Source organism: Danio rerio, chromosome 10, assembly GCF_049306965.1.
Source record: "Danio rerio strain Tuebingen ecotype United States chromosome 10, GRCz12tu, whole genome shotgun sequence".
In the NCBI taxonomy this organism is placed as follows: Eukaryota; Metazoa; Chordata; class Actinopteri; order Cypriniformes; family Danionidae; genus Danio; species Danio rerio.
In genome coordinates, this window is record NC_133185.1 from 15,963,148 (window position 1) to 15,987,714 (window position 24,567).

The 24,567-nt window shown below is 35.5% G+C and overlaps 2 protein-coding genes and 1 long non-coding RNA gene across 4 annotated transcripts in view; 1 reads left to right on the forward strand and 2 right to left on the reverse strand.

The window, feature by feature from the left end:
• The window catches only part of cntfr (ciliary neurotrophic factor receptor), a 313,919-nt gene extending 303,442 nt beyond the window's left edge, over positions 1–10,477 (reverse strand). Inside the window, exon 1 of the mRNA NM_001098242.2 lies at positions 10,232–10,477. The gene's annotated coding sequence lies outside the window, so the exon portion shown is untranslated. The remainder of the gene's footprint in view (positions 1–10,231) is intronic.
• Positions 1–24,567, forward strand: part of LOC141376324 (uncharacterized) — a 356,966-nt gene that overhangs the window by 25,425 nt on the left and 306,974 nt on the right. The window lies entirely within an intron of this gene.
• Positions 23,293–24,567, reverse strand: part of LOC108191548 (uncharacterized) — a 187,239-nt gene continuing 185,964 nt past the window's right edge. For both annotated transcript variants that reach the window (XM_073914491.1, XM_068223918.2), the window contains one exon: positions 23,293–24,418. In XM_073914491.1, coding sequence (XP_073770592.1) covers positions 23,541–24,407 — 867 coding nt within the window. In that variant the 5' untranslated portion in view covers positions 24,408–24,418 and the 3' untranslated portion in view covers positions 23,293–23,540. The remainder of the gene's footprint in view (positions 24,419–24,567) is intronic.

A 24,567-nucleotide genomic window follows, 5' to 3' on the forward strand; every position in this document is an offset into this window, starting at 1 on the left:
GAGTGAAGGAGGAATAATTATGACTATAGAGACGTAGAGGATGCCATTTCTCTAAGCAGATTAACTACTTCCAATCAAACTGCACTACTTCATTATGGTGATTAGGACGAGGAGAAACAGTAAATAATCATTTATTTGGTTCAAGGAGGATAAGAATCAATAGACTATGCTGTGAGATAGATTATCGCTATTTTAAATAATCAATACCTTTTTGAGAGAGAGAGAACTTGGTATTGTCAGTCAAACTGAAAATGCTAAATGGAAACAAAATGTGTGCTTTAATATTTAAAATAACTTTAGTGAAAATAAAATGTAAAAATATGGGTAATACAATGTTCTACCATGCATATTATTTATGCTAGACTAATTTATTTATTTATTTAATTAATTATTTAATTATTTATTTATTTAATTAATTATTTAATATTTACTTACTTTATTTATTTCTTTATTTCTTTATTTCTTTCTTTCTTTATTTATTTATTTATGTAGTATTATTAGTATTATTATTTACCTGTAAGATTATTCATAAAAATAATACTAATAATTTATTTGGATATAAAGTTTCTACCAGTAAATGATGCATAAAACAATAAATGATGCATAAAGGAACAGTAACAATGATATTTCATTTAGCAATTTCTGTCTTTTTCTTGTTATTTTTTTGACAAGTCTGACAATACATATACGCAATATAAATAAAATAAATGAAGGCAGAAATAAACTATGTACTTTTGAAAATTAAATTAAATAAAACAAAATAAAATAATGTAAAAACTATAAGTTGTAAAATTATGTTATATTTGACTAGAAACTAGAAAGATTTCAGTCTACCTTCCAGCAGTATATTTTGTTTGATGTTTACCTTTCCATTTCAGGATTAAAAAGGTACTAGCCATTTCTGACAGGACACTGTATTAAAACCAGCATTTTTTTTTCTTCATCTTCTTTTCAGTGAAGATATTTTATTCAATGAAATAGTGTTCAAGAATGTTTGTTAGAACTATAAAGCAAAGCGCACCCTCTGTAGTGTTAATATCTGCTTTCTGGATCATAGAATAACTTATAAAACATGTATCACATAACATTATTAATGTATATGCGATCATATGTATCGCCAATAATAGCTATCACAATCGTAATATTTTACAGATCACTGTAATCAAGAACAATTATATGCAGCATTACAACTGATTTATGCAAAGCTTTTTCAATAAAAATAAAATAACAATTAAATTATATATACATGTGTGTGCAGTATTTATATATGCATCCACACTCGTCAGATAAAACCCCTAATGAGCAAACAGCGGGACGTCCTCATTTTGAAAATATCGTCAGCTTGATGATGTCAAGATCTCAGCATGGCATTTCACTGTAATCACAGTCCAATTATTTCTAAAAACACGGCAAAGACAGACTCAAAGTGAATGGCTTTCTTTTAACGTTTGCCATCTGCTGATGAGATGTTGTCATTTGGTGCTCATTAAGAAAGTAGTTTAAGCCACCTGGACACTCAGAGTCCTTACATATCGCCAATACTTCATATGATCCATATGCTAGAACTCATTGATTTTGCTTCGGCCAGGCTTGACGAGTTGAAAATCACTGCTTTCAGAGCTAATAGAAGTGCAGTATCTGTCTATGATGTAACTGACACCTGGTGAAAATTAAATAATTTTTTTTTTTTTAATCTATAAATGAATATATAATAAAATAAATAAATAAAATAAAAATAAATAAATAAAAATAAAATAGAATAAATAAATAAATAACTAATAAAATTGAAAAATAAAAAAAATTGTATTTATTTGTTTATTGTTTATTTATTTGTTAAATTTAAAACTTAGCAAATAAGCATACAAATGAATTTGTCGTTGAAAGTTTATTTATTTATTTTATTTTATTTGTATTAATTTATTTAATTGCTGATAATCCTTTTTTCTAACATGCTGCCTTTATTTATATGTTTGCCTTTATAAGTGTGTTATTTATTCATTCATTTATTTATTTATTTATTTATTTGGTAAACTTGCAACTTGCAAATAAGCATACAAATTAATTTATTATTGAAAGTTTGTTTATTTATTTATTTTCTGAATTCTTATTATAATACATTATTTTAATGTATTTGTTTGGATATTTATTTAATTTTTTTTACTAATTTTGTTTATTTTTATTGTTTATAACTAATATTTACTAACTAGCTAATACTTACTAACTAATATGTATGTATTTAGAACTTGAAAAATAAACATACAGTCATTTGTGTTTGAAAATGTTTTTTTTTTTATTCTTAAGACTTTTCTATACATTTCTCTTACAATAAAAATATTTCATCTGTGCATAAAGATAATAGTCTTCTAGAAAGGAGAAGAAAAAAATGTCTTATTTTTTGCCCCCTCTTGTTACAGTATGTTTTCACAGCACAATGAACTTGTTCACCTCGAAAGATCAAGGCAAATTTGACTCGACCCCTTTAAAAGGTCATCCGAGGAATCCGTGCACTTTTCCAAAGCCGCCGCTGCTATTAAGCCGCATTAATGAGATGAAAGAATTTCTGTGAAGGGAGGAAAAAAAAAGACTCCTGGATGGAGGCGCTAAAGTCTCATTCAGTTCTGCTTACAGAAAACAATCATATCACACCCAAACTGGAGGATTTACAGGCTAGATTGAGTCCACCTGCGGGGCTTCACACCGCTCTTAATACAACCACCGTTTTCAATTAAGAGCCTTTAAACTCTCTAAATCTAATCATGCTTCCAGGTGACAATACCAGTTAACTTGGCGAGTTGGGTTGAGAAAAAGACGAGGAGATTATTTTAAACGGATTTCGCAAATATCTAATCGCCTGAGTTTGTCGATTGAATAGCTGCAGAGCAGAAAGTGAGACTTATGCAATATTAAACAGTCTTTTTTGGCCATTAAGGCAGCTTAACAGTGTTGTTCAATGTTAAGACGCATGGTGGTACTTGGAGAGCCTTTTTAAAAATGGCATTTGAAGCCTGGTTGTGGAACAAAGTAAATGTGATGTGCAGTAGTTTCTATAGATGAAAGTGATATATAGTGTATGTGTGTTTGCTTAGGGTTGGTAGTATATTTTTATGCTTGTCTGATCAAATTCCTTCATTCATTCATTTTCTTTTCGATTTAGTCCATTTACTAATCTGGGATTGCCACAGCGGAATGAACCGCCAACTTATCCACATGTTTTACACAGCGGGCGCCCCTCCAGCCGCAAACCATCACTAGGAAATGTGTCATCAAATGTTATTAAATAATTTGTTAAAATATCACTGTAACTTAAATATTAAATATGTTTATAATAAATATTCAAATATTTATTTACCTACCTATTCATATACTTTTTTTTTTTTACTTATTTAGTCATAGTCAAACAGCCAACATGCCATTAATGTAATCAAATGTACAGTATTTACAGAATAGTATTGAAGTAGCACAACTTTGGGTTGTAATACTATACTTTTTTTGTGTTATTTGTATATTATTTTATTATTTAAGAAACCATAAAATTGCCAAAACAAGCAAACAAACAATCAATCTATCAATCAGTCATAGGTCGGTGACAATATAGATCTTTTGCCGTATGATATATTGCACCAAAATATACTGTGATAAACGAAGACCATTTTATGCAACTGTTTATAAAATGCCAGAATGATAATACAATATCATCACAATGCAAGTACACTTCTCCAAAGAACACAAAATATTTTATTATTAAGAATATTTCATTTAATTTCATTTTAATAATTTAATAATTAGGCATTGGAGTCAGAATGCAAAAATGCATATCCTGGGCTAATATGTTGCTAGAATTGTTTTTTTTATGTATGGGTGGTATATATATTGCATCACCAAAAACGTTTAAGGTCATGTCCATGTATTGTGCGATAAGTCGATATACTGATTATTGTGGCAGGCCTAATCAATCAGTCAATCAATTAAGTCATTGATATGCTTTTGTTGAACTCATCAATTGGTATAAATCTAAATTGTAAGCAATAATTTTAATAGCACAGTATATATAGGAAAAAATGCATTCGTCTTAATGATATGCCGAATATTCCACCAATCGAAAACTCACAGTAGGCAAAAGTCCTCCAAAATATATTTTAGCTCCGCCTACTTGAAATTCTGGGAAAAATACACTAGCTAACCAACATTACTTTTGCTTTACGTTGTGCCTCATTTACAACATTACCCCCAACTTGTTTGGCATACAGATGTTCATATTACTCCATGTTTTTCATCGCTTTCACACGTGGGTATCATTCACAAGTTCACTATGCCATCAACAGGTTATGCAAGAAGTTATACAAGATGTTGAATTCGCAGTAGGAAACAGGCTGCTTGTGTAGGACGTTCAGGGCTAAGGCGCCACAAATGTGGCGTGTCCAGGGGCCCTCAACCTTGAATATCTGCCAGGGTTCATAGTAGCCCATGCAGCGGCGTAAACAGAGAAATGTACCCTGGCATTTTCCCCAGTCCACTCCAATCAGGGGCCAAATGGGGAATGCTAATGCAATTAACGTTTCCCAGTCAACACAACGCCTCCCCCCCGCCTCGTCCAAATTTTGCAGCCCCCTTCCCTTAATAACCAAGTGTGCTTGCTATCAAAGGCAGTGGCACTAATAATGCAGACATCCCATAAAAAGCCAAGGGGATGTAGGGAAATTGGGCAAATAACTCTGCCCCAGAGTGCTAACGCGATTTGCAATGCACACGCTAAGAAGAGGTCCGTCTGTGATGGTTCTCCAAGTGAAGGAGGCTGGCCACTCTGACGGCATGATTTATTTATTCATTTCCCTTTCTCGTTTAATGGAAATATAAAAGCCTGCATTGATTAGAGTTTAAGGATCAGCAGTTAATAGATTAAAAGCCTGTGTCGTGGCCAGAGAAGAGCTCCCGCATTTTTCTGGGCTGCTCTTCGCTTGGAGGCATTCGAGGGTTGTTATTTGGGTTAGTACCACATTTCCTGGTTGTCCTGTATTTTGCACTGTGCCTTGAGGTATAAATTACCCTTGTGCCCTGACTTTGGACCACCTTTCCTGGAGTTAATCTTTATCTACAGGTGCAAATGTGAAAAAGGTGGTCATTAAATGACACTCGAAGGTTCAGAACCTCGAGTTACCTCCAAGGCAACGGTGAAAGCGTCAACTCGCTGACCTTTTGAAGACACACAGACACTCTGATGGCCCTCAGCCTGTAAATAACAGTGTAAACTATGTTTACTTTGGCAAGGGTCAAGATGTCCCCTTAAATAGAGTTCGGGGTGGAGAAACTTGCTTTGGTGTCATACTACCCCATGAAAATCTCTTCACTGCATGAGCAGATAACCTCTTGGGCAGCTCTCCAACATTAAGTGCGGTTGACCTAAGGTACTTGTCCCAATCCTGTCCCCCTTCTTCTCCTCCCAATTCCTCCTGTCAGTTTGTACTATCCTATCTCACCTCATTGTAAGTGAACGAAAAACAGGTCACATTCTTTAGTTAAATGGGGTATTTATGATCCAGGTAGTGATACGATCCACTTGGGTAATAGAAGACTCTTTGTGGATCGGGTTAAAAGTCAGAATAACAGATTTCATGCAGCTCCGGGATTAATTACTTTCAGGTGAAGGCAAATCTGTAAGACTCATTTGGGGTTGGGGTGGAAACATTTGAATGTTCCTAACAACACGGATACTTTGATCTGAGGTAGACTTGGAGCCCCAGAGGTGCCAATGAGCAAATGTATAGATGTATTTACAGTCTTTACACTTGTTCAGTCCATCTACAGTCAATAAATTAGTTACGGCAAGGGGATTCAATAATGCATATTTTCCATTCCCAGGCAGAAACAATAGATTTAAATCAGAACAGCAAGGTGAAAATATCCATCTACAATTGGAACAATATGTATAGATACTAAACTCGCATTGCTTAAATCATTCAACAGATGTAGATAAATGTAAGTTAAGGCTTAGATGTGTGGTTACTTTTTTTTTTTTAATGCAACTCCACTAGATGACGGGCACCTCTCTAATACTTATACAATTTCCACTGACCTTAGTTTAAGACTTGTCCAAAAGACCTTTCTTTACTCATTCTATCTCTCTTCAATGTACTTTTGCTAGCATATCTATAGACAATCTCAATGTGGCAATGTCATTGGCCCTTGAACATTTTCTCCTTGTCATCAAACTATTTCGTAAGTGTAACAAGAGGCAAATCAATTTTATTGTCCCGTTAAAACAGCTATCATAACATTATGTATCAATGTCTGGACCTTTTTGGATTCTCGGAACTATGGAAATTAAAAATATAAAACAGCAAATACATTAGGACCACTGTTATTGTTTACAACCCTCAAAATAGTCTGCATTATCTTGCCATAACGGAAGGAAGCGATGGCAAATTAAACTTAACCGATCTTGACATTTGCATAGTGAATGTATTTCACTTACTAACTGTGATTTATCGCATCAGGAAAACATGTATGCTGTACACATTCATACAATCCACTCATATGAAAACATAACATTGTTCATATAAAAACGTAACCCCACCCATAACCATACCCCTCATTGAGGGACAAGTAAATCATACATACTTATGATAGATTTACAAATGAGATTATTAAAACTTATACTAATTAGCCACCTAATCAAAAAGTTAGGAATTGCTGTGGGAATCGAACATGTTTTATTGCATTTATTTAACTTACAAATTGTAACAATGGAGTCATCGTGTTCAGTCACAGCCAGCATAAAAAATATAATTAAATATTTGTTTATAAATATAAAATCATGATTCCCCAAAATGCATAGCTTTTCAATTGTGGCTTTTCAATATCTTGCATACAAAACACTAAACAGTTTATCATTCTTCATCCCTGCAGCTCAATCAAAAGAGCATTGCATTAACAACTGGAATATCATAGATTAGATTCCTACACTCTCAGAAATAAAGGTGCGTGATCTGTCAATGGAGTGACACCTTTTCAAAAAGGTACAAAATCGGACCTAAAAGATCATATCAGTACCTCGAGGATACATGATATTAGTACCTAAAAAGTACAAAAGTGTTCCTCTTTAAATTTTCAGGTACTAATATATACTTTTGAGGTACTAATATGGACCCGTCAAGTACAAATTTGTAATTTGTAATAAACTGACAACTCAGTGTTGCCGCCTTGTGGACTAACTATATAGAGCATTAAAAATGCAGTTAAATAAAATTAATTATAAGATTAAATTAAATAAGTACAAGGTGCACATTTGCGCTGTTAGAAAAATTAAATATGCAAGCATGCTATGTTAAAGACAAAACTGAAGTTGCACATACTATACTAATACACAACACCTACCCTGTTAAAAAAAACAACAACAAAATACACTTTAAGATCCAATACAAAAGCACAAGCATTTCCTTAGAAATGTAAATGTAGTCCAAATGGCCTCTTTCTGTGTATAGAATATTTAAATATTCATTTCTCCTTAAAGACCCAAGTGGAAGTACAAACAAGACTTCTTACAGTTAAATGCATTTTAATAAATACTAATGTAGCACATGGGGTTGGCGGCATCCACATTCTCAATATCAAACGGTGGCAACATCACATTAGTTAGCTCAGTGAAGGGCTAAATTGGAAGAGTCAAAGAAATAACATAACTGCTCATCTTGAAAATTCCTATTTACTGCATGAAACATGCGGGTGCTAAATCAACGGCAAATGAAATGATTAATAAATCAATCAGATCATAATTGAATAAGAAGCAAATTACCAACACATCACAACAGGTTGAACAACTCAGTTCATAAAGATTGCAGTCTATTTCATCTCGGTGTGCTCCTGGCTCTGAAAAGCCAGCGGGAAGTCAGATTCCTCAAGCACCAGCTTCTAATTTGTCGAATTTGTGTATGTTGGGGAAGAAAGCATCGGCAGCCCCCGTTGTCTGTGATCAGCCAGCGTTCTGACATCTGTTTAAGGATGTTTATCCAAGGGGTAAGTATGTTAAGGGAAATATTATGCTGGTGTTATTTTACTTTTCTTCTGTTTGAATCATAAACACAGCTCCGGGGCAGGACAGAGAGATTACAGCTAAGAACGCGAGCATGGGGTCTCGAATCACACCCTGCGAAAGAGGAACCCTACCAGGATTCCAGACCCAAAGGCGACCTTAATCTGCCAATGGCAGAGCATTAATTTAATTACACCAAACGTAGCACGTGCGCTGCACTGTTTTATTGAGCCTGCAACGTTTTATTTACATCCCCACAAGCTCCCGGACTGACGCGTGTTGCTCTTTTACTGCATTTGTGAGGACGGACTCAAACTAAAACCAGGTGCCAAGCTACAGGCTGCTCAGATGACAGCGAGAGCCTCTTTAGTGATAGCTTTACGAACTGAAACACTGCCCAGAGAAAGCAGAGACCCTCATTTAAAAAGAAAAGTAGGTGTCCGGCAGCCATTCAGTCACCGCTCTCAATAAGGCATGAAACAGGGCGTCATTAAGGCAGTGTCAACCCTGCCGGAGTTAAGCTGACCCCCCTTTGGGCTAATGTGAGGAGGGCAGAGTCTTTAAAGCCAAACAGAAAGAGGCTTTACCCCCGCAGCATGTCCCTGTGTTACACATAAATAGTTTTAACCCACCAATAAATGGATGGCGCATCCCAAAAAGTCAGTAAATATGCAGAAAAAGAAGAGGAATCCCATGAAACCTGTCAGGAATGTTTTAAGGACACAATCGGAAGAAAATTAGGTAACACTTTTCTATTTGTTGACAATAGTTAATGCATTAAGCATCACTAACAAACAAATCACAGTGGTTTAGTTAATGTTAAACTTTCATCGTAAACATGAATGTGTTAATGATGGAATAATGTAAACATAATACATATTTTACATTAATAACTACATGCTTATTACATGTTTATTATTAAAATATTATTGTTTGTACTTGAAAAGTAGGGCTTGTTTCACATCTTTCATTGTATCTAATACCTAAACCCAACTCTTACTTTACTAACTATTAATAAGCAGCTAAGTAGTAGTCTATTGAGCTAAAAGTCATAGCCAAATTAATGGTTTGAGAATAGTTAACAGCACTGCTCATTGTTTATGCTGACGAATGTTAACTAATTATTGTACTATATATAATATAGCTTTTTTAACACAAACAAACAAAACATTGGCAAAATAATATTAATAACAATAATAGTTTAACTTCATTTCACAATATGTGTACTTAATGTGTACAGTGTATAAGCACCAGGTTACATAAGGTAGCTACATGGCTTAAGGTTAGGTTCATGAATAGGTTCACTAATAAAAATTAGTTGTTATCCAATTTATGCAATATCTATGATTACTTTATCGTGTGTACACACAATATATGACCATAGGATTAGGTAATACCCTACCAATAATTCAGTTCATGCTAAATAGAGTGACAGACTTTCAAAAATGCTACCAGACATGTTTGACTTTGATTGTACCAATAAAGAAAGTCCAAGAGACAGATGAAGAAAAGTTAAGACAGGGGAACCTGCAAGATACAAGCCCAGCCAAAGAACAAAAAAAAAAGCGTCAGCCCAAGCAGGAGGAGGAGGAGATGAGGAGATTTCCGCTAAAACTAATCAATCAGGTCCTGATAATGGCTTCCATGCAGGAGTGTTGACACTGGGTCAGCTCTTCCCTTGACCCGCGCCTTCAGGGCAGCGGCAACAGAAAAGGCACAGATAACAGAAGCCGGGGCTAATTGTCTGCCCAGTGTCAGACCTTTTCAAAACCTCCCCACTTTCACTCGGTCGCCCGTCTTTCTCTCTCTCTCCCATTCCTCCGTACCCGAATCCTCACCCCCGTCTCTCTCTTTTCTCCGGCGAAGCGGCCACTTTGTTTGCCTCCTTCCCGGAGTGAGGCTGCATGAATCACATTTCTCGCTGTCTAATACGCTAGCATCCTTCTAACACGTGCAGCGGAGGGACGCTGCGGCTTCACCAACAACTGTCACACCAGCTTCAACCTCAAGTCAATGGCGAGTAATCCTTTAGGACAGATTTCCCAATCAATTGTTGATCCCAATGTCTTTCAAAAAATAATCAAAATCCATCCCTGCATGTTCCTCAAAGCACAAAAACCAAATGCACTTTGCACAACTGAAATGTAAAATAACAAAAAAATGACTTGACAGTTTGCACAGAAGAGCTAGAATGAAGGTACTTACTTAAAAGCGTAATGCTTCCCTCCTTATCTTCCTCTGCTCCTCAATGTCTTGTCCTCTATAGCTGCACACAGATGTGAATGAGTGTTTGTGTGTGTGTGTGCATATGTGTGTGCGTGGTTGTTTATATCAGGAAGCTCCAGTACAGAAAGTTGCTCTTCTCCAGGCAAAGGCGTCTGGTGTGTGTATGTGTGTGTGTGTGTTTGTATGTCTGTGTGTATGTGTGTCTCAAGCAAAGGCTCGCGCTGCACTGGCTGAAGGGAAACCAAAGCACTTTTAAACTCGCACTGGCTCCCCATGTGACCAGCTCACTCACAGCAGCCAGTGAGGAATATATTAGTGTGGCTTTCCTCTGTCCACATGCACCCCCTAGCCACTGTTGAAGGAAGTGTGCGCTGCCAGACACACACACACACACACACACACACACACACACGCACACACACACACACACACACACACGCACGCACGCACGCACGCACGCGGGCGCGCGCGCGCGCGCACACACACAAACACACACACACACACACACGAGCGTGTAAGAACACACACTGACATATGCTCGCAATACCCTGAAAGCTATTTAAAAATACACCAATGCAAAGGGAAATTATGTATCACAAAGACTTAAGCCTTAATGAAGTGTCTGATTTTTCAGTGTAATAATGTTGTTATTGATGTAAACGAGACTATAGTTTTGGCTTAATAAGACTACAAAGTACAATTGGGAGGCAGATGTATTTTGTTTCCCTGTACATGTTTTTTGAGGAAGTGCTGTTAGCTTTTGCATGTTTAAGAATCACCAAAGATGACAGTTTTAGCTAAAATATTATTTAATGTTCTGTTATAGAACAAAACAAATCATCTACATACTGGATGGCCTGAGTATGAGTAAATCAGCAGCAAAACATAGCAGACCCCCTAGTTTTTCATTATTTATTTATTTTATGTTATTTTTTTGATTTTGAGACAGTTATTCCCAGAAATGTGCGGACAATTTTGCAAAAAAATGTATATATATATATATATATATATATATATATATATATATATATATATATATATATATATATATATATATATATATGCGCAATATGACACGCCGCAGGCCAAGATCTGTAGTTAGATCTGTAGTGTCTGCTTTTTGCTAGTTGTATGTGGGCGGAGTATTACACAAAGGGTAAAAAGGCTTTACAGGTGCTGATATTACTTAAATATATCACGGCTATCAGCCAATCACATTCAAGAACCAGACAGAACTGTTGTATGTATATATATATATATATATATATATATATATATATATATATATATATATATATATATATATATATATATATATACATATGTGTGTGTGTGTGTGTGTGTGTGTGTGTGTGTGTGTGTGTGTGTGTGTGTGTGTGTGTGTGTGTGTGTGTGTGTGTGTGTGTGTAAAAAAATAAATATTATGTATCCTAATATATTAGGTGTGCAATCTGAAACAATGACAATGACACAAATCTTAAAAATAAAGCTTCTTTATTTTGGTCTCTTGCCAAGAAAGGATATAAAATGGTAGCGATTACGCCATTGTATAAGGGGTTGAATAACTCTTATTTTTATCTACAATCTTACTTTCTCTCAGATTTCACTCTCTGAAGCATCTGACCTCATGTCACACATAAGACATGCGTTAGAGTTCCCTTACCATAATACACCTAAAAACACAAAATAATAGGGATGTAACGGTATCAGAATTTCACTGTACGATAATACCTCGGTATGAATGGCACGGTACATAATTTATTGAATAATTTACAGGTAAAACAAAACTAATGAAAAGACGCAAAAAAGTGCCAAAAGTGTTTATTTATCTTAGCACTGAACATATCAATGAAATACAAATTAGCCATCTATCTGTAAGTTTCGAAACAGGAACTTAAATTTTTCAATTTTTATAAAAATTAATAAACCATATAAAAAAATAAAGTTGCAATTTAGTATTGTTGAAAACTCATCACATTCAACATTTAATCACTCACTCACTTAGATAGAGATGGGTTTTTTAAGGAAAATTATCAAATAACTATAATCTGGTAAAAGCTGGGATCTCTGGGCATGTCCCCTGCAACAGAAAAAAACCCTCTCATTTGGGACTGAGGTTTCTGGGACAGAGAGATATGATTTAGCCAAGGTTGACAGTAGTGGGTAACGTTGTGCATTGTTTTTCCACCACTTGAGAGGACAAGGCATGTGTGAGATAGAGGTCTCTTTGCGGTACAAGTCAATGTCTGCATCAATCTAACAAGTGTGCCGTGTTCTGCAGTCCCCATGACTGTTTTTAGTTGTATTCCCCGACTTATATTTCACCACAGTCTGGCAGTGCCTGCATATTGCTTTTTTTCTTTGTCTGTCACCTTTTCTCCTTTTTTGTATCTTTTTAGAAAGAAACTGAAATGCTTCCACACATCCGATTTAAAACCCGCTTAAGGTTCGATTATTTCCAGCTCTTTTTCTTCCCCGCTACTAGCGACACACTCTATTTCCGCATTACTGGATCTGTAGTGACAACAGCCTGCAAAGGAAGATGGCCACGCCTAGGCTGATGGGAATTGTAGTTCCCACTACCTCTCGTTCGCTTAATTCGCCTAAGCAAACTTTTCTCAGAAATATAGTTTTATTGAGTTATGTGCCTACGGTAATAATGAAAAAAATTACTATTGCGGTATGACGGTATTTACAATATTTGTTACATCCCTACAAAATAATGTATCACATTGACGGACATTATAATACCAGCCAGACCCCCCCCCCAAATGTTTTGATTGTGAGGGTGCAGGTGAGACGTCATTTTTCGAAAGACACTCAAATACATCACGAGCGCTGCGTATGCAACGTACAAAACGTACAAAAAATCACAAAAAACAAGGGGGTCTGACATAGGTTTTTAGTGAATTATTACATTTTTTTAAAAATATAAATACCTTTGCACCTTTGTGGTAATTAGAAGTATTAGACAACCTGGGGTGCATTTCTGAAAACCATCGTTAGTTAACTAAGGTCGCAAGTTTAGTCGTTACAAACATAGTTTGTTGATTTGGCGTTTCCCAAATCCATCGTTCTAATCAGTGGCGTAGCGCAAAATGCGGAGGCCCCCCTGCAGGGATCACCGACGGGGCCCCCAGTTGAAGGCGGGGGGTGGGGGGGGGGTAGTGGTGGAGAGATTGGGGGGGATATACACATATACACATAGATATAGATATACACATATATCTATGATCGGGAGTTTTCCTGGATGTTAGTATGCATTTTTTTTTAATATGAAAATTTTTATTTGACATCACTTTTCTACATTGATGGATCACTTATCGCACGGGCATTCCAGACAAAAGCTTGTGTTTGTGTATGAAAATGTACTATTTACTCTCCCTGTTAAATTTGATCTAATCATGTGCTGAAACACAGCTCCTCTCCTGCTTTCACTTCTCATACTGATGGAGGGAGCGATTCGTTTGTGAATGAATCTCCGTTATGAACGACTCGTTCACTAGCCGACAATAATACAATTTTCTGGCAGCGCAGCATCTCTTTTGCATTGTTTGCTGATTTATTCAACAAACCTAGCATAAGCCGAGTATTTAGTGCGAGTTGGTGCTACTTTGCCTTATGGTGAATGCAGTAAGTGACTATAGATATTATTATCAATAACGTGACCTGTTTAGCACAAATTTCAAAACATACAAAAACGTAAAAAACTTAATCCTATGAAATGTTCTGCCTTTGTGCTTTATTTTCTTTGTTTGCTCGTTACTACACCCGTAGACAGCGATAAAGTCCCGCATCTTCACGTAATTTGACTAGTGCGGTTGAATGACATTTGTCCTGGGAGCACTCTACAATGTGGCGGCGCTATAGACGCATGCTCAGGGTCCCTATGCGATATCTAGTGTATATATCTATGTCACAAATTGAGGAGCGGGGAAAGGAGGCGGAGTGGCGTGACAACGCGGGGAATCCTTCACAAACTGAGGAGCGATCACAAACCGAAAGTGGCGAGAGCGTCAAAGTAGCCAGAAGTCATTCATTTTTTAACGAGAACCGGCGGCGAGAAACAGCGGCGCGTCTTCATTGGCCATGACGCGGTTCGGCGGCAAGCAATCAGAATGAAGTAGTCCACCGCTTGAGCGGAGTTCAGAGAACACAGACCTGTAAACTTTGGTTCCGACCACAGTTGTTCCCAAGAGTTTGATTATTGCGATTCCTGGATTTTCAATTATTAAAAATCGCGACGACGTGGGGCCCCCTAATCACGCGGGGCCCCCCCGCGGTGCGTGCCCTGCGGGCCCGTCCGCTACGCCACTGGTTCTAATGAACATTTGCAAACTGCGTCACAAACTTGTATGCGTGCAACTACACCTCTAGAGCTGTAGTTAGAAGCATTATTATTATTATTATTGTTGTTATTATAGGGTGAAGCAGTGGCGCAGTACAGTAGGTAGTGCTGTCGCCTCACAGCAAGAAGGTCGATGGGTCGCTGGTTCGAGCCTCAGCTCAGTTGGTGTTTCTGTGTGGAGTTTGCATGTTGTCCCTACGTTCGCGTGGGTGCTCCGGTTTCCCCCACAGTCCAAAGACCTGCAGTCCAGGTGAATTGGGTAGGCTAAATTGTCCATAGTGTATGAGTGTGTGTGAATGTGTGTGTGTGGATGTGTCCCAGAGATGGATTGCGGCGGGAAGGGCATCCGCTGCGTAAAAACTTGCTGGATAAGTTGGCGGTTCATTCCGCTGTGGCGACCCCGGATTAATTAAGGGACTAAGCCGACAAGAAAATTAATGAATGATTATTATTATAATTATTATTATTATTATTATTATTATTATTAGTAGTAGTAGTAGTAGTATTAGTAGTATGTCTTTTATTTCTTAATAAATAGCCTACTGTAAATTAGTCTTACAACAATTAACAATTTATATGATTTATATATGAGATTAGAATACATGTTAGCTAAGTGATTTTATATAGAATATTCACAATAATATTTGCAGGGAACATCCTAAACGTGCCGTTTACATATATTTCAATTAAAATGGAAAATGAGTGCATGTTTTCATCAAAACTAATTCTGGATTTTTTTTAAATGTGAATGCATGTAAAACAATAATTTGCACAAAAAATTATAGGGTTTTTCTTGAAAGAAGTTGTTACTCCACCCCGTTTAGAGTGCATTATGGGCGTTTTACGTTATAACTAATGTGATTCAAATGATGGATCTGCGACTGAGAAACTACAGTTTTGGAAAACACTCTCCATTACATTCTTTTCCCAAACAATGCATTGTACTGTGATAGTTTAGCCAGGAGTTATGTCATTGTATGGGAAATGCACCCCTGTCTGTGTTTAATACACATTTTTAGTACATCATTTTATTCTCTTAACCCACACTTTAACCCAACATTCTGCAAATACTTAAGTAATACTCTATTGCGAGATAGCTGGCATACTTACTTACAATATAATCAATAAAGAGTCTGAAGAGGAGATTCAAATGAAGTGTAATCTCAATTGGCATTATTTTTAATCTCATTATTGTCTGGAAGAGGTATTTGATATGCAAATTAGATGTCTTTAGCCATATTTTCTTTCTTCTGGCATTTAGTAGGATTACAGAATTTTGACAAATCTTTGTGGGTAAGGCAATTTAACATGTACAGTCCTGGCTGGTATCTGGACAAATCTAAACAAAGGTTAAATAATTGTTTTGTACAAACGTGCTCATAGATGTAAGGATTGTTTGTATATTTGTAAAGCTCTAAGTCTCTTTGTAAAGGGGTCTTTGGGATTAAATGAATCAGTAAAAACTAATAAATGAACTAACAAATAACCGACAAACCAAAAAAAAAAAAAAAAATACATATACTGTATAAGTACATCAATACATCGAGACATACATAAATCCATACATTACAACAAAATCAGACCATAAACAGAATGTTTTAAACACTGTAAACTAAATACTGCAAACAACAAAAAGGTCAAACGACATTTAGAACATCAAACAACATCAACAACAGATTCATAAATTCACACAATAACAAATAAATAACTCCATAACAAATAGAACAATAAACAACACGCAACAATGCACGTACAACAAATTCAACAAACATAATCTTACAAGAACAACATAAGAAATAACAACACTAAAACTACAAAGAAATATCAAATAATAACAAAACAATGAAAACACTAATAAACAAAATAAAATAAAACAAAAAAGCAAAGATTAGTGAATAATTAAGAAATGAACAAACAAATAACAAGTTTTCATAAACACAAATAAATTAATAAAAGAATATATAAACAATAAATGTAATAAATAATAAAATAAATGAAAAAAAAATCTAATACATAAATAAAAATAAATAAATAAACAATATAATAAATGAAAGAATAAATGAATAAATGAACAATCAATCTAATAAATAAATAAATAAATAAACAAACAATTGATTTAATGAATGAATGAACAATAAATATAAAAATGAATGAATAAATGAATGAATAAATTAATAACAATCAACTTAATTAATAAATAATCTAATAAATGAACAAACAAATAAACAATCAATCTAATTAATAAAGGAATGAATAAATCAATCAACCAATCAACAATCAATTTAATAAATGAATAAACAATTTAATAAATAAATAAATAAACAATCTATAAATATAAATAAATATTATAAATAAATAAATAAATAAATAAATAAATAAATAAATAAATAAATAAATAAATAAATACATAAATAATAAAGAAACAAACAAGTCAATAAATAAAGGTATGAATAAATTAATAAATAAACAATCAATCTAAAAAAATAAAAAATAAATGAATAAATAAACAAACAAACAATATAATGAATGAATAGATGAATGAATGTATGAATGGATGGATGAATGAACAATCAATATAACAAATTAATGAACTAATTAAATAAGCAAATAATTTTATAAATAAATAAATACTATATTCAATAAACAAATAAACAATCAATCTAATAAATAAAGGAATGACTCAATTAATCAAACAACAATGAATTTTATAAATAAATAAACAGTTTAATAAATACTTAAACAATCTAATAAATAAAGAAACAAACAAACAAATAATCAATCTAATAAATAAAGGAATGAATCAATTAAGGAATAAAAAATCATTTATTAATAAGGAAATGAATGAATGAAAAAATAGATAAATAATGTAATAAATTCACAAACAATCAATCTAATAAATAAACGAATTAATGAATGAATTTACAAAATAAATAAATAATATAATGAATTAATAAATGAATGAATGAATGAATGAATGAATGAATGAATGAATGAATGAATGAATGAATGAATGAATGAATGAATGAATGAATGAATTTACAAAATAAATAAATAATATAATGAATGAATGAATGAATAAATGATTGAATGAATGAATGAATGAATAAATGAATGAATGAATGAATGAATAACTTACCAAATAAAAATAAATAAATAAAAATGGCACACATAATTAGAAGATAAACAAACAAAAAATAAATAAACATAAAAATATAAACAGCAAAAATATAGAAAACATTCATAAATTTATTGAATGAAGGAATAATTAAATGAAGACAAACAAATTACAAAAATAATAGCACGACATAAACAGAATAGTAAAGATAAACAAGCAAACAAACCACACAAACGCCATACAGCAACCACTTTTTAATAAACAACAAAAATATTAACAAAAACCAGACCAACCAAACACCAAATCCCAATGATTGAATGAATGAATGAATGAATAAACAATTGATTATACAAATGTTGGTGATTGTCCTTTCAACAATAACAATCATCTGCAGGTGACACTTTTACATCACTTCCTCTATCTGTCTGCCAACCCCCCGCCTTTATTTCATGTCTGAACTACAGCTCATCACCTTCTCCTCTCTCTCTCTCTCTCTCTCTCTCTCTCTCTCTCTCTCTCTCTCTCTCTCTCTCTCTCTCTCTCTCTCTTCTGAGCTTTTGCTTCTATGCAAATGCGGCTCCTGAAACAATGCTGAGAATCTTAGCCGGATAAACACACATGACGTGCATTTACAAATCAATACTCAGAGCTCAGCAGGCCTGTGCATTAAACATGAGCTGCTCTACAGAAGAGCAAAGTCACTACTAGACCTCCTATCAGTCAGCTCACCATTCACTCAGTGGGGGGATTACCCATAATGCACTGCATGACCACACTGTCACTATGTAAGACTAGTAGATGAGCTATGATATTTACTGATATGATTATTGTGTAATTATTAAAGAGAGGGACTAATAGTAAAATGCCCTCACGAAAGAAAGAATGAATGAATGAATGAATGAAAAATAAACTGTTTTGGGATGTCCTATTCTATAATATTCTAATAACTTCATCTTTTTATGCCTTTATGTTATATCAAAAAATAACAATAGGCTGTTTACTGGACATCTTATGTATTTTCAATAATCAAAAAGGTAAGTAACATCATGAAACTTTTTATTTTTAACAACAAATTATTTTTTTTAAATAGTACGAATAAACACAAGCTATTAAACATATGTTAGCCAAGAGTCACTCTCAAGAAACTCCTTAACCCGCTACTGCACGGTGTAACTATATGGCAATGTCAAACTTATGTTAATTTCCCTGCCACTGTTTCTTTAAGACCAACTTTTTTGTTGTTGTTGTTGGAAAGAGAAGACCTTAGTGTAATCAATGATGTGCTTTGGTTAGGTCTCATGACATGCTGTGTTTTTCTGTAGCGCAATTTCTGACAGACTGGCATTTATTGTGAGTAGTTGCTTAATGCAAGTGTAGACGTCAATAAAAACAAAGGATCAAATTATGTCAGATCTACACAAAAAATAAATAAATAAATAAATAAATTAAAAAAATAATAAATCACCTCCAGTAAGTTATGATGACATATTCACTGCTAAATTTAAAATCAAATGAGTTTTTTGCAAATGAATCAACTGTATGGCTTGCCAAATGGCAACATTGCAATAGTGGAACATGCAATATTGCAAGGGGTTAGCTAGCTAGCAGGGTCAGCTGTAAACTTTTAAGTTATGACAATAACAACATGAAAGCTAGTAATATAATGTTAATTAGCCGTGTGTTAATGGCATTTGCATTATGGAAAAAAAATCTAGTTTTAATGGCAATACTACTTTTGAATAGATATGAATACAGGGAACAGTTTATTAACGAGCACCACCTTGTTCTATAAAGAAGAAAAGGACAGAACTGGCTCTTACTGCGGATGAAAGTGAGGGTAAAGTGGGTTTTAGTGACCATAAGAATGATGCAGACTGGATATTTGATAGAGACAGTTCAGGAAAGTTAGCTCAGAGGCAAATTAGACAGGTGTAGTATAGTATATAGTATTATATATAAACATTGTTAGCTAGTAGCTACATTATTCTAATGCATCTGGATTTACTAGATTTGTTATTTGTTTGTTATTATATTTACTGGAGAAAATATTTATATTTACTGTATCTTGTATACATGAAAAATACAATATTAGGTTTGTTTTTAATAATATTCAGCAAAAAAGAATGGAATGAATGAAAGCTGTTGGAGTATCAGTCGTTAGAAAGTATGTATAAGGTGTCATTTATAAGTTCTGTTTTTAAAGCTTATAATACTGCAACAACAATTAAAAAAATCATTTCAAACAACAAAATTAATAATTATAAGGAAAGTTTTAAATTTGAAATTTCTAAGTTAGATCCCCTGTTGGATGCTGTTGCCATATGGTAACATATCATAAAGTACCTTAAAAAATTAAATTTTCCATTTCTTTACAGCACTTCAAGTTAAGCCATTCAAGAAAAAAACTGTTATATATATACATTTGAAGTCAGAATTATTAGCCCCCTTCGATTTTTTTTTTCATCTTTTTTTAAATATTTTCCAAATGATGTTTAACAGAGCAAGGACATTTTCACACTATTTCTGATAATATTTTTTCTTCTGAAGAAAGTCTTATTTGTTTTATTTAGGCTAGAATAAAAGCAGTTTTGAATTGTTTTTGAACCATTTTAGGGACAAAATTATTAGCCCCTTTAAGCTATATATTTTTTTCTCGATAATCTACAGAACAAACCACTGTTTTAGAATAATTAGCGTAGCTGCTGTTCATAGTGTATATAAGCAAGATGTAGAAGCCAGTGTGGAACCCGCTAGGTGATGCATTGAGTGTATGCTTTACTAAACAGATAGGTCTTTAATCTAGTTTTGAACTGGGAGAGTGTGTCTGAGCCTCGGACATTACCAGGAAGGCTATTCCAGAGTGTAGGAGCCATGAAAGAGAAGGCTCGACCTCCTTTACTTGATTTTGCTATTCTAGGTACTACCAGAAGCCCTGAATTTTGAGATCTTAAGGAGCGAGTTGGTTCGTAGCGAGACAGAAGGTTGGTTAGATAAACAGGAGCTAGATTATTTAGAGCTTTATAGGTGAGAAGTAATATTTTAAATTCAATACGAAATTTAACAGGCAGCCAGTGTAAGGAGGATAAAATTGGGGTTATATGATCATATTTTCTAGACCTGGTCAGAACTCTGGCTGCTGCATTTTGTACTAATTGAAGTTTGTTAATAGAGGATGCTGGGCAGCCAGCAAATAGAGCATTACAGTAATCCAGTCTCGAAGTCATAAAAGCATGGACTAGCTTTTCTGCATCTGAGATGGATAGCATATTTCGTAATTTAGCGATATTTCTCAGATGAAAGAAGGCAGTTTTTGTGACATGGGATATATGGTTTTTAAAAGTTAGATTGCTGTCTAATATGACACCCAAATCTTTTATAGTAGAGCTAAAGCTAACTTTGTATCCCTCTAATTGTAAATTGAGTTGCGAGATCTGCTGTGTGCAAGATTTAGGCCCAATAAGTAATAATTCTGTTTTGTCTGAGTTTAAGAGAAGAAAATTGTTGGTCATCCAGTCTTTGATGTCTTTGATACACTCAGTTAGTTTAGAAAGTTCAGACGTCTCGTCAGGTTTAGTGGAAATATATAATTGAGTATCATCTGCATAGCAGTGAAAGCTGATCCCATGTCTTCTAATAATGTCTCCCAGAGGTAGCATGTAAATTGTAAACAGTAAAGGGCCTAAAACTGATCCTTGAGGCACCCCATACTTTACTGGGCTGACTTGTGAAGGCTGTCCATTAAGATTCACAAACTGGTAGCGGTCAGTTAAGTATGACTTAAACCATTGTAGAGCCTGTCCCTGGACACCTGTAGACTTTAAGCGATTTATGAGGATATTGTGGTCAATGGTATCAAATGCCGCACTAAGATCGAGTAAAACTAATAGCGAGACGCACCCTCGGTCAGCAGCTAAGAGTAAATCGTTGGTTATTTTCACTAAGGCGGTTTCTGTACTGTGGTGAGCCCTGAAACCTGACTGAAACACTTCAAAAATATTGTTCGTCTGCAGATAAGAGCATAATTGAGTGGAAACAACTTTTTCTAGTATTTTAGACATAAATGGAAGATTAGAAATGAGCCTATAGTTAGCTAAGTTGTTGGTGTCTAGTTGCGGTTTCTTAATAATAGGCTTAATAACAGCTAGCTTGTAAGAGTTTGGAACATGGCCTATAGATAAAGAAGAGTTGATAATGTTAAGAAGAGGTTCTCCTATAGCAGGTAGCAGCTCTTTCAGTAATTTTGTTGGAATTGAGTCCAGCATACACGTAGCTGGTTTAGAGCTATTTATAATTTTTACTAACTCTTCATGTTCTATGATTTTGAAGCAGTGTAGGTTATTATTATGATTTAATGAAATATTTACAGGATTTGGAGTATAAGCCGGTGCAGAAAGTTTGGCATCTCCTATTTTCTGTCTAAAGCCTTCTATTTTATTACTGAAAAAAATCATGAAATCATCACTACTAATTTGCGGTGGAGTAGTTTGTTCCAAGGATGACCGATTATTTGCTAAATTTAGAGATGGTGTTAAATAAAAATCTAGGATTGTTATGATTATTTTCTATCAGTTTGCGCAGGTGCTCGGTCCTGGCAGATTTTAGAGCCCTCCTATAGCTGGACATACTGTCTTTGTACGCAATTCTAAAGACCTCTAAATTAGTTTTTTTCCATTAACGTTCCAGGGCGCGGATTGCTGTTTTGAGTGCACGAGTATGACTATTATACCATGGTACAGTTTTAATCTCTCTAGCCTTTTTTAATTTGATGGGTGCCACAGTATTTAGTGTGCTAGTAAAGATGGCATCCATACTGCTGGTTACTACATCAAGATCATTTGAGTTTGCGGGTGCATTACGAAATAGAGAGAGATCAGGTAAGTTATTTATAAATTCATCTTTAGTTGACGGAACAATAGTTCTACTAGGGCGGAGTATTGGAGCGGGTTTGCTGATTTCAGGTAAACATAGCTTATATAGTAAGAGGTAGTGATCTGTAATATCATCACTTTGTGGTATAATGTCTACGTCAATAACCTCGATTCCATAAGACAGAATTAGATCTAATGTATGCTTTAAGCGATGGGTTGGACCCACAACGTTTTGCTTTATCCCAAGTGAGTGTATTAAATCCATAAACGCGAGCCCTAATGTATCATTAGCGTCATCTATGTGGATGTTAAAGTCACCTACAATTAGCATTTTATCAGTTTTGACTAGTAAGTCAGAAATAAAATCAGAAAACTCTTTTAGAAATTTGACATAGGGTCCTGGGGGTCTATATATGGTGATTAAAGCGAGAGATAACATAGGTTTTTGTATAGTATCTGGAAGCTGAACATTAAGCGATAATACTTCAAAGGAGCTAAACATAAGTCCGTTTCTCTGTTTAATATTAAGGAAATCACTAAAGATTGATGCAACTCCACCACCACGACCAGTTTGACGAGCCTCATGTTTATATAAGAATCCTGGAGGAGTTGCTTCATTTAAGCTAATATAGTCATTTTGTTTCAGCCAGGTTTCAGTGAGACAGAGTGCATTAAGATTGTTTTCTGTTATTATTTCATTAATGATAAGTGCTTTAGGTGCAAGTGACCTGATGTTTAGGAGACCAAGTTTTACGAAATTTGTATTTTCACTTTCTACTGGTTTTTCTGGTTTGATTCTTACTAGATTTTTCCAGTACGTTTATTTCTTAATCTAATAATACGAGGAACAGACACAGTCTCTATAGGATTCGCCAGATATGCGTTACTGATGTTTAAGTGGGGTGAACAAGAGTCTAGGTGGCTATAGTGTGAATTTTGTGAATTTTTACCTGCTAGTCAGATGGTGCGAAGTAGTCTGGAGATGTTGTCCGACAGGAGTTCAGCTCCGGCTCGACTGGGGTGCAGGCCGTCAGGACGGAAGAGCCTAGGACGCTCCCAGAAAAGATTCCAGTTATTAGCAAAGAGCAATTTCTGTTCTTTACACCATGTTATTAGCCATTCATTCAAAGCTAAAAGTCTACTGAACCTTTCATTTCCTCTGCGGTAGGTAGGAAGCGGCCCAGAAACGATGATCTGCGTGGCGGGCGAGGTGCGTCGAACCGTCTCGATCAGGCTCCTGAAGTCCTTCTTCAGGATCTCCGACTGCCGGAGCCCGGTGTCGTTTGTCCCCACGTGGAGGACAACGGCACCAGGGCTCTCGGCAGCGCCCAGGATGGTTGGAATCTGTGTAGAAATATTTCTCACACGGGCACCAGGAAAGCAGAAAGTACGTACTTTATTACCTTTTGAGGAGGCGGCACGGACGTGACGAACGATCGAGTCACCGATGATGGCCACATCGGGACCCGACTCGCGGAGAGGGGAGAAGCGGTTCTCCGTGGAGATCTCGAACACAGGCGGAGACGTTCTGCCCCGAGATCTGGGAAGCACCTTGCGCGGCTGCACCCAGGCGCCGTGGTAGCCGAGTGTCGGCGTAAACGACGCCTGGCTGAGCCGCGCCCCGGGTGCGCTGAGCCTGGACAGAGAAGGACGCGGGGTTGAGGTAGAGGGAATGATGTGGTTGTAATTTCCACGTACCTTAGGTGATGAGACGGCCTTAGCATTAGGTACGACGAGAAGTCGTTCCCGTAGCCGCGACCGTCTTACCACCAGCGCGCGGATCTGGGACTCTACTTCTTCCAGCTCCAGCTCCAACGCCTCCATCGATGCTTCTCCTGCACACAAGGACAGAGACGGAAGCGTCATTTTACGGGGTAAAGAGCAAAGCCAGTAAGTCAAAAGTGTATGGTTAAAGAGGTCGGTAGCTTTAGCTGACCAGCGGCGCTAGCAGGCTAAAGCTACAAACAACAGGCGGATGCTCGAG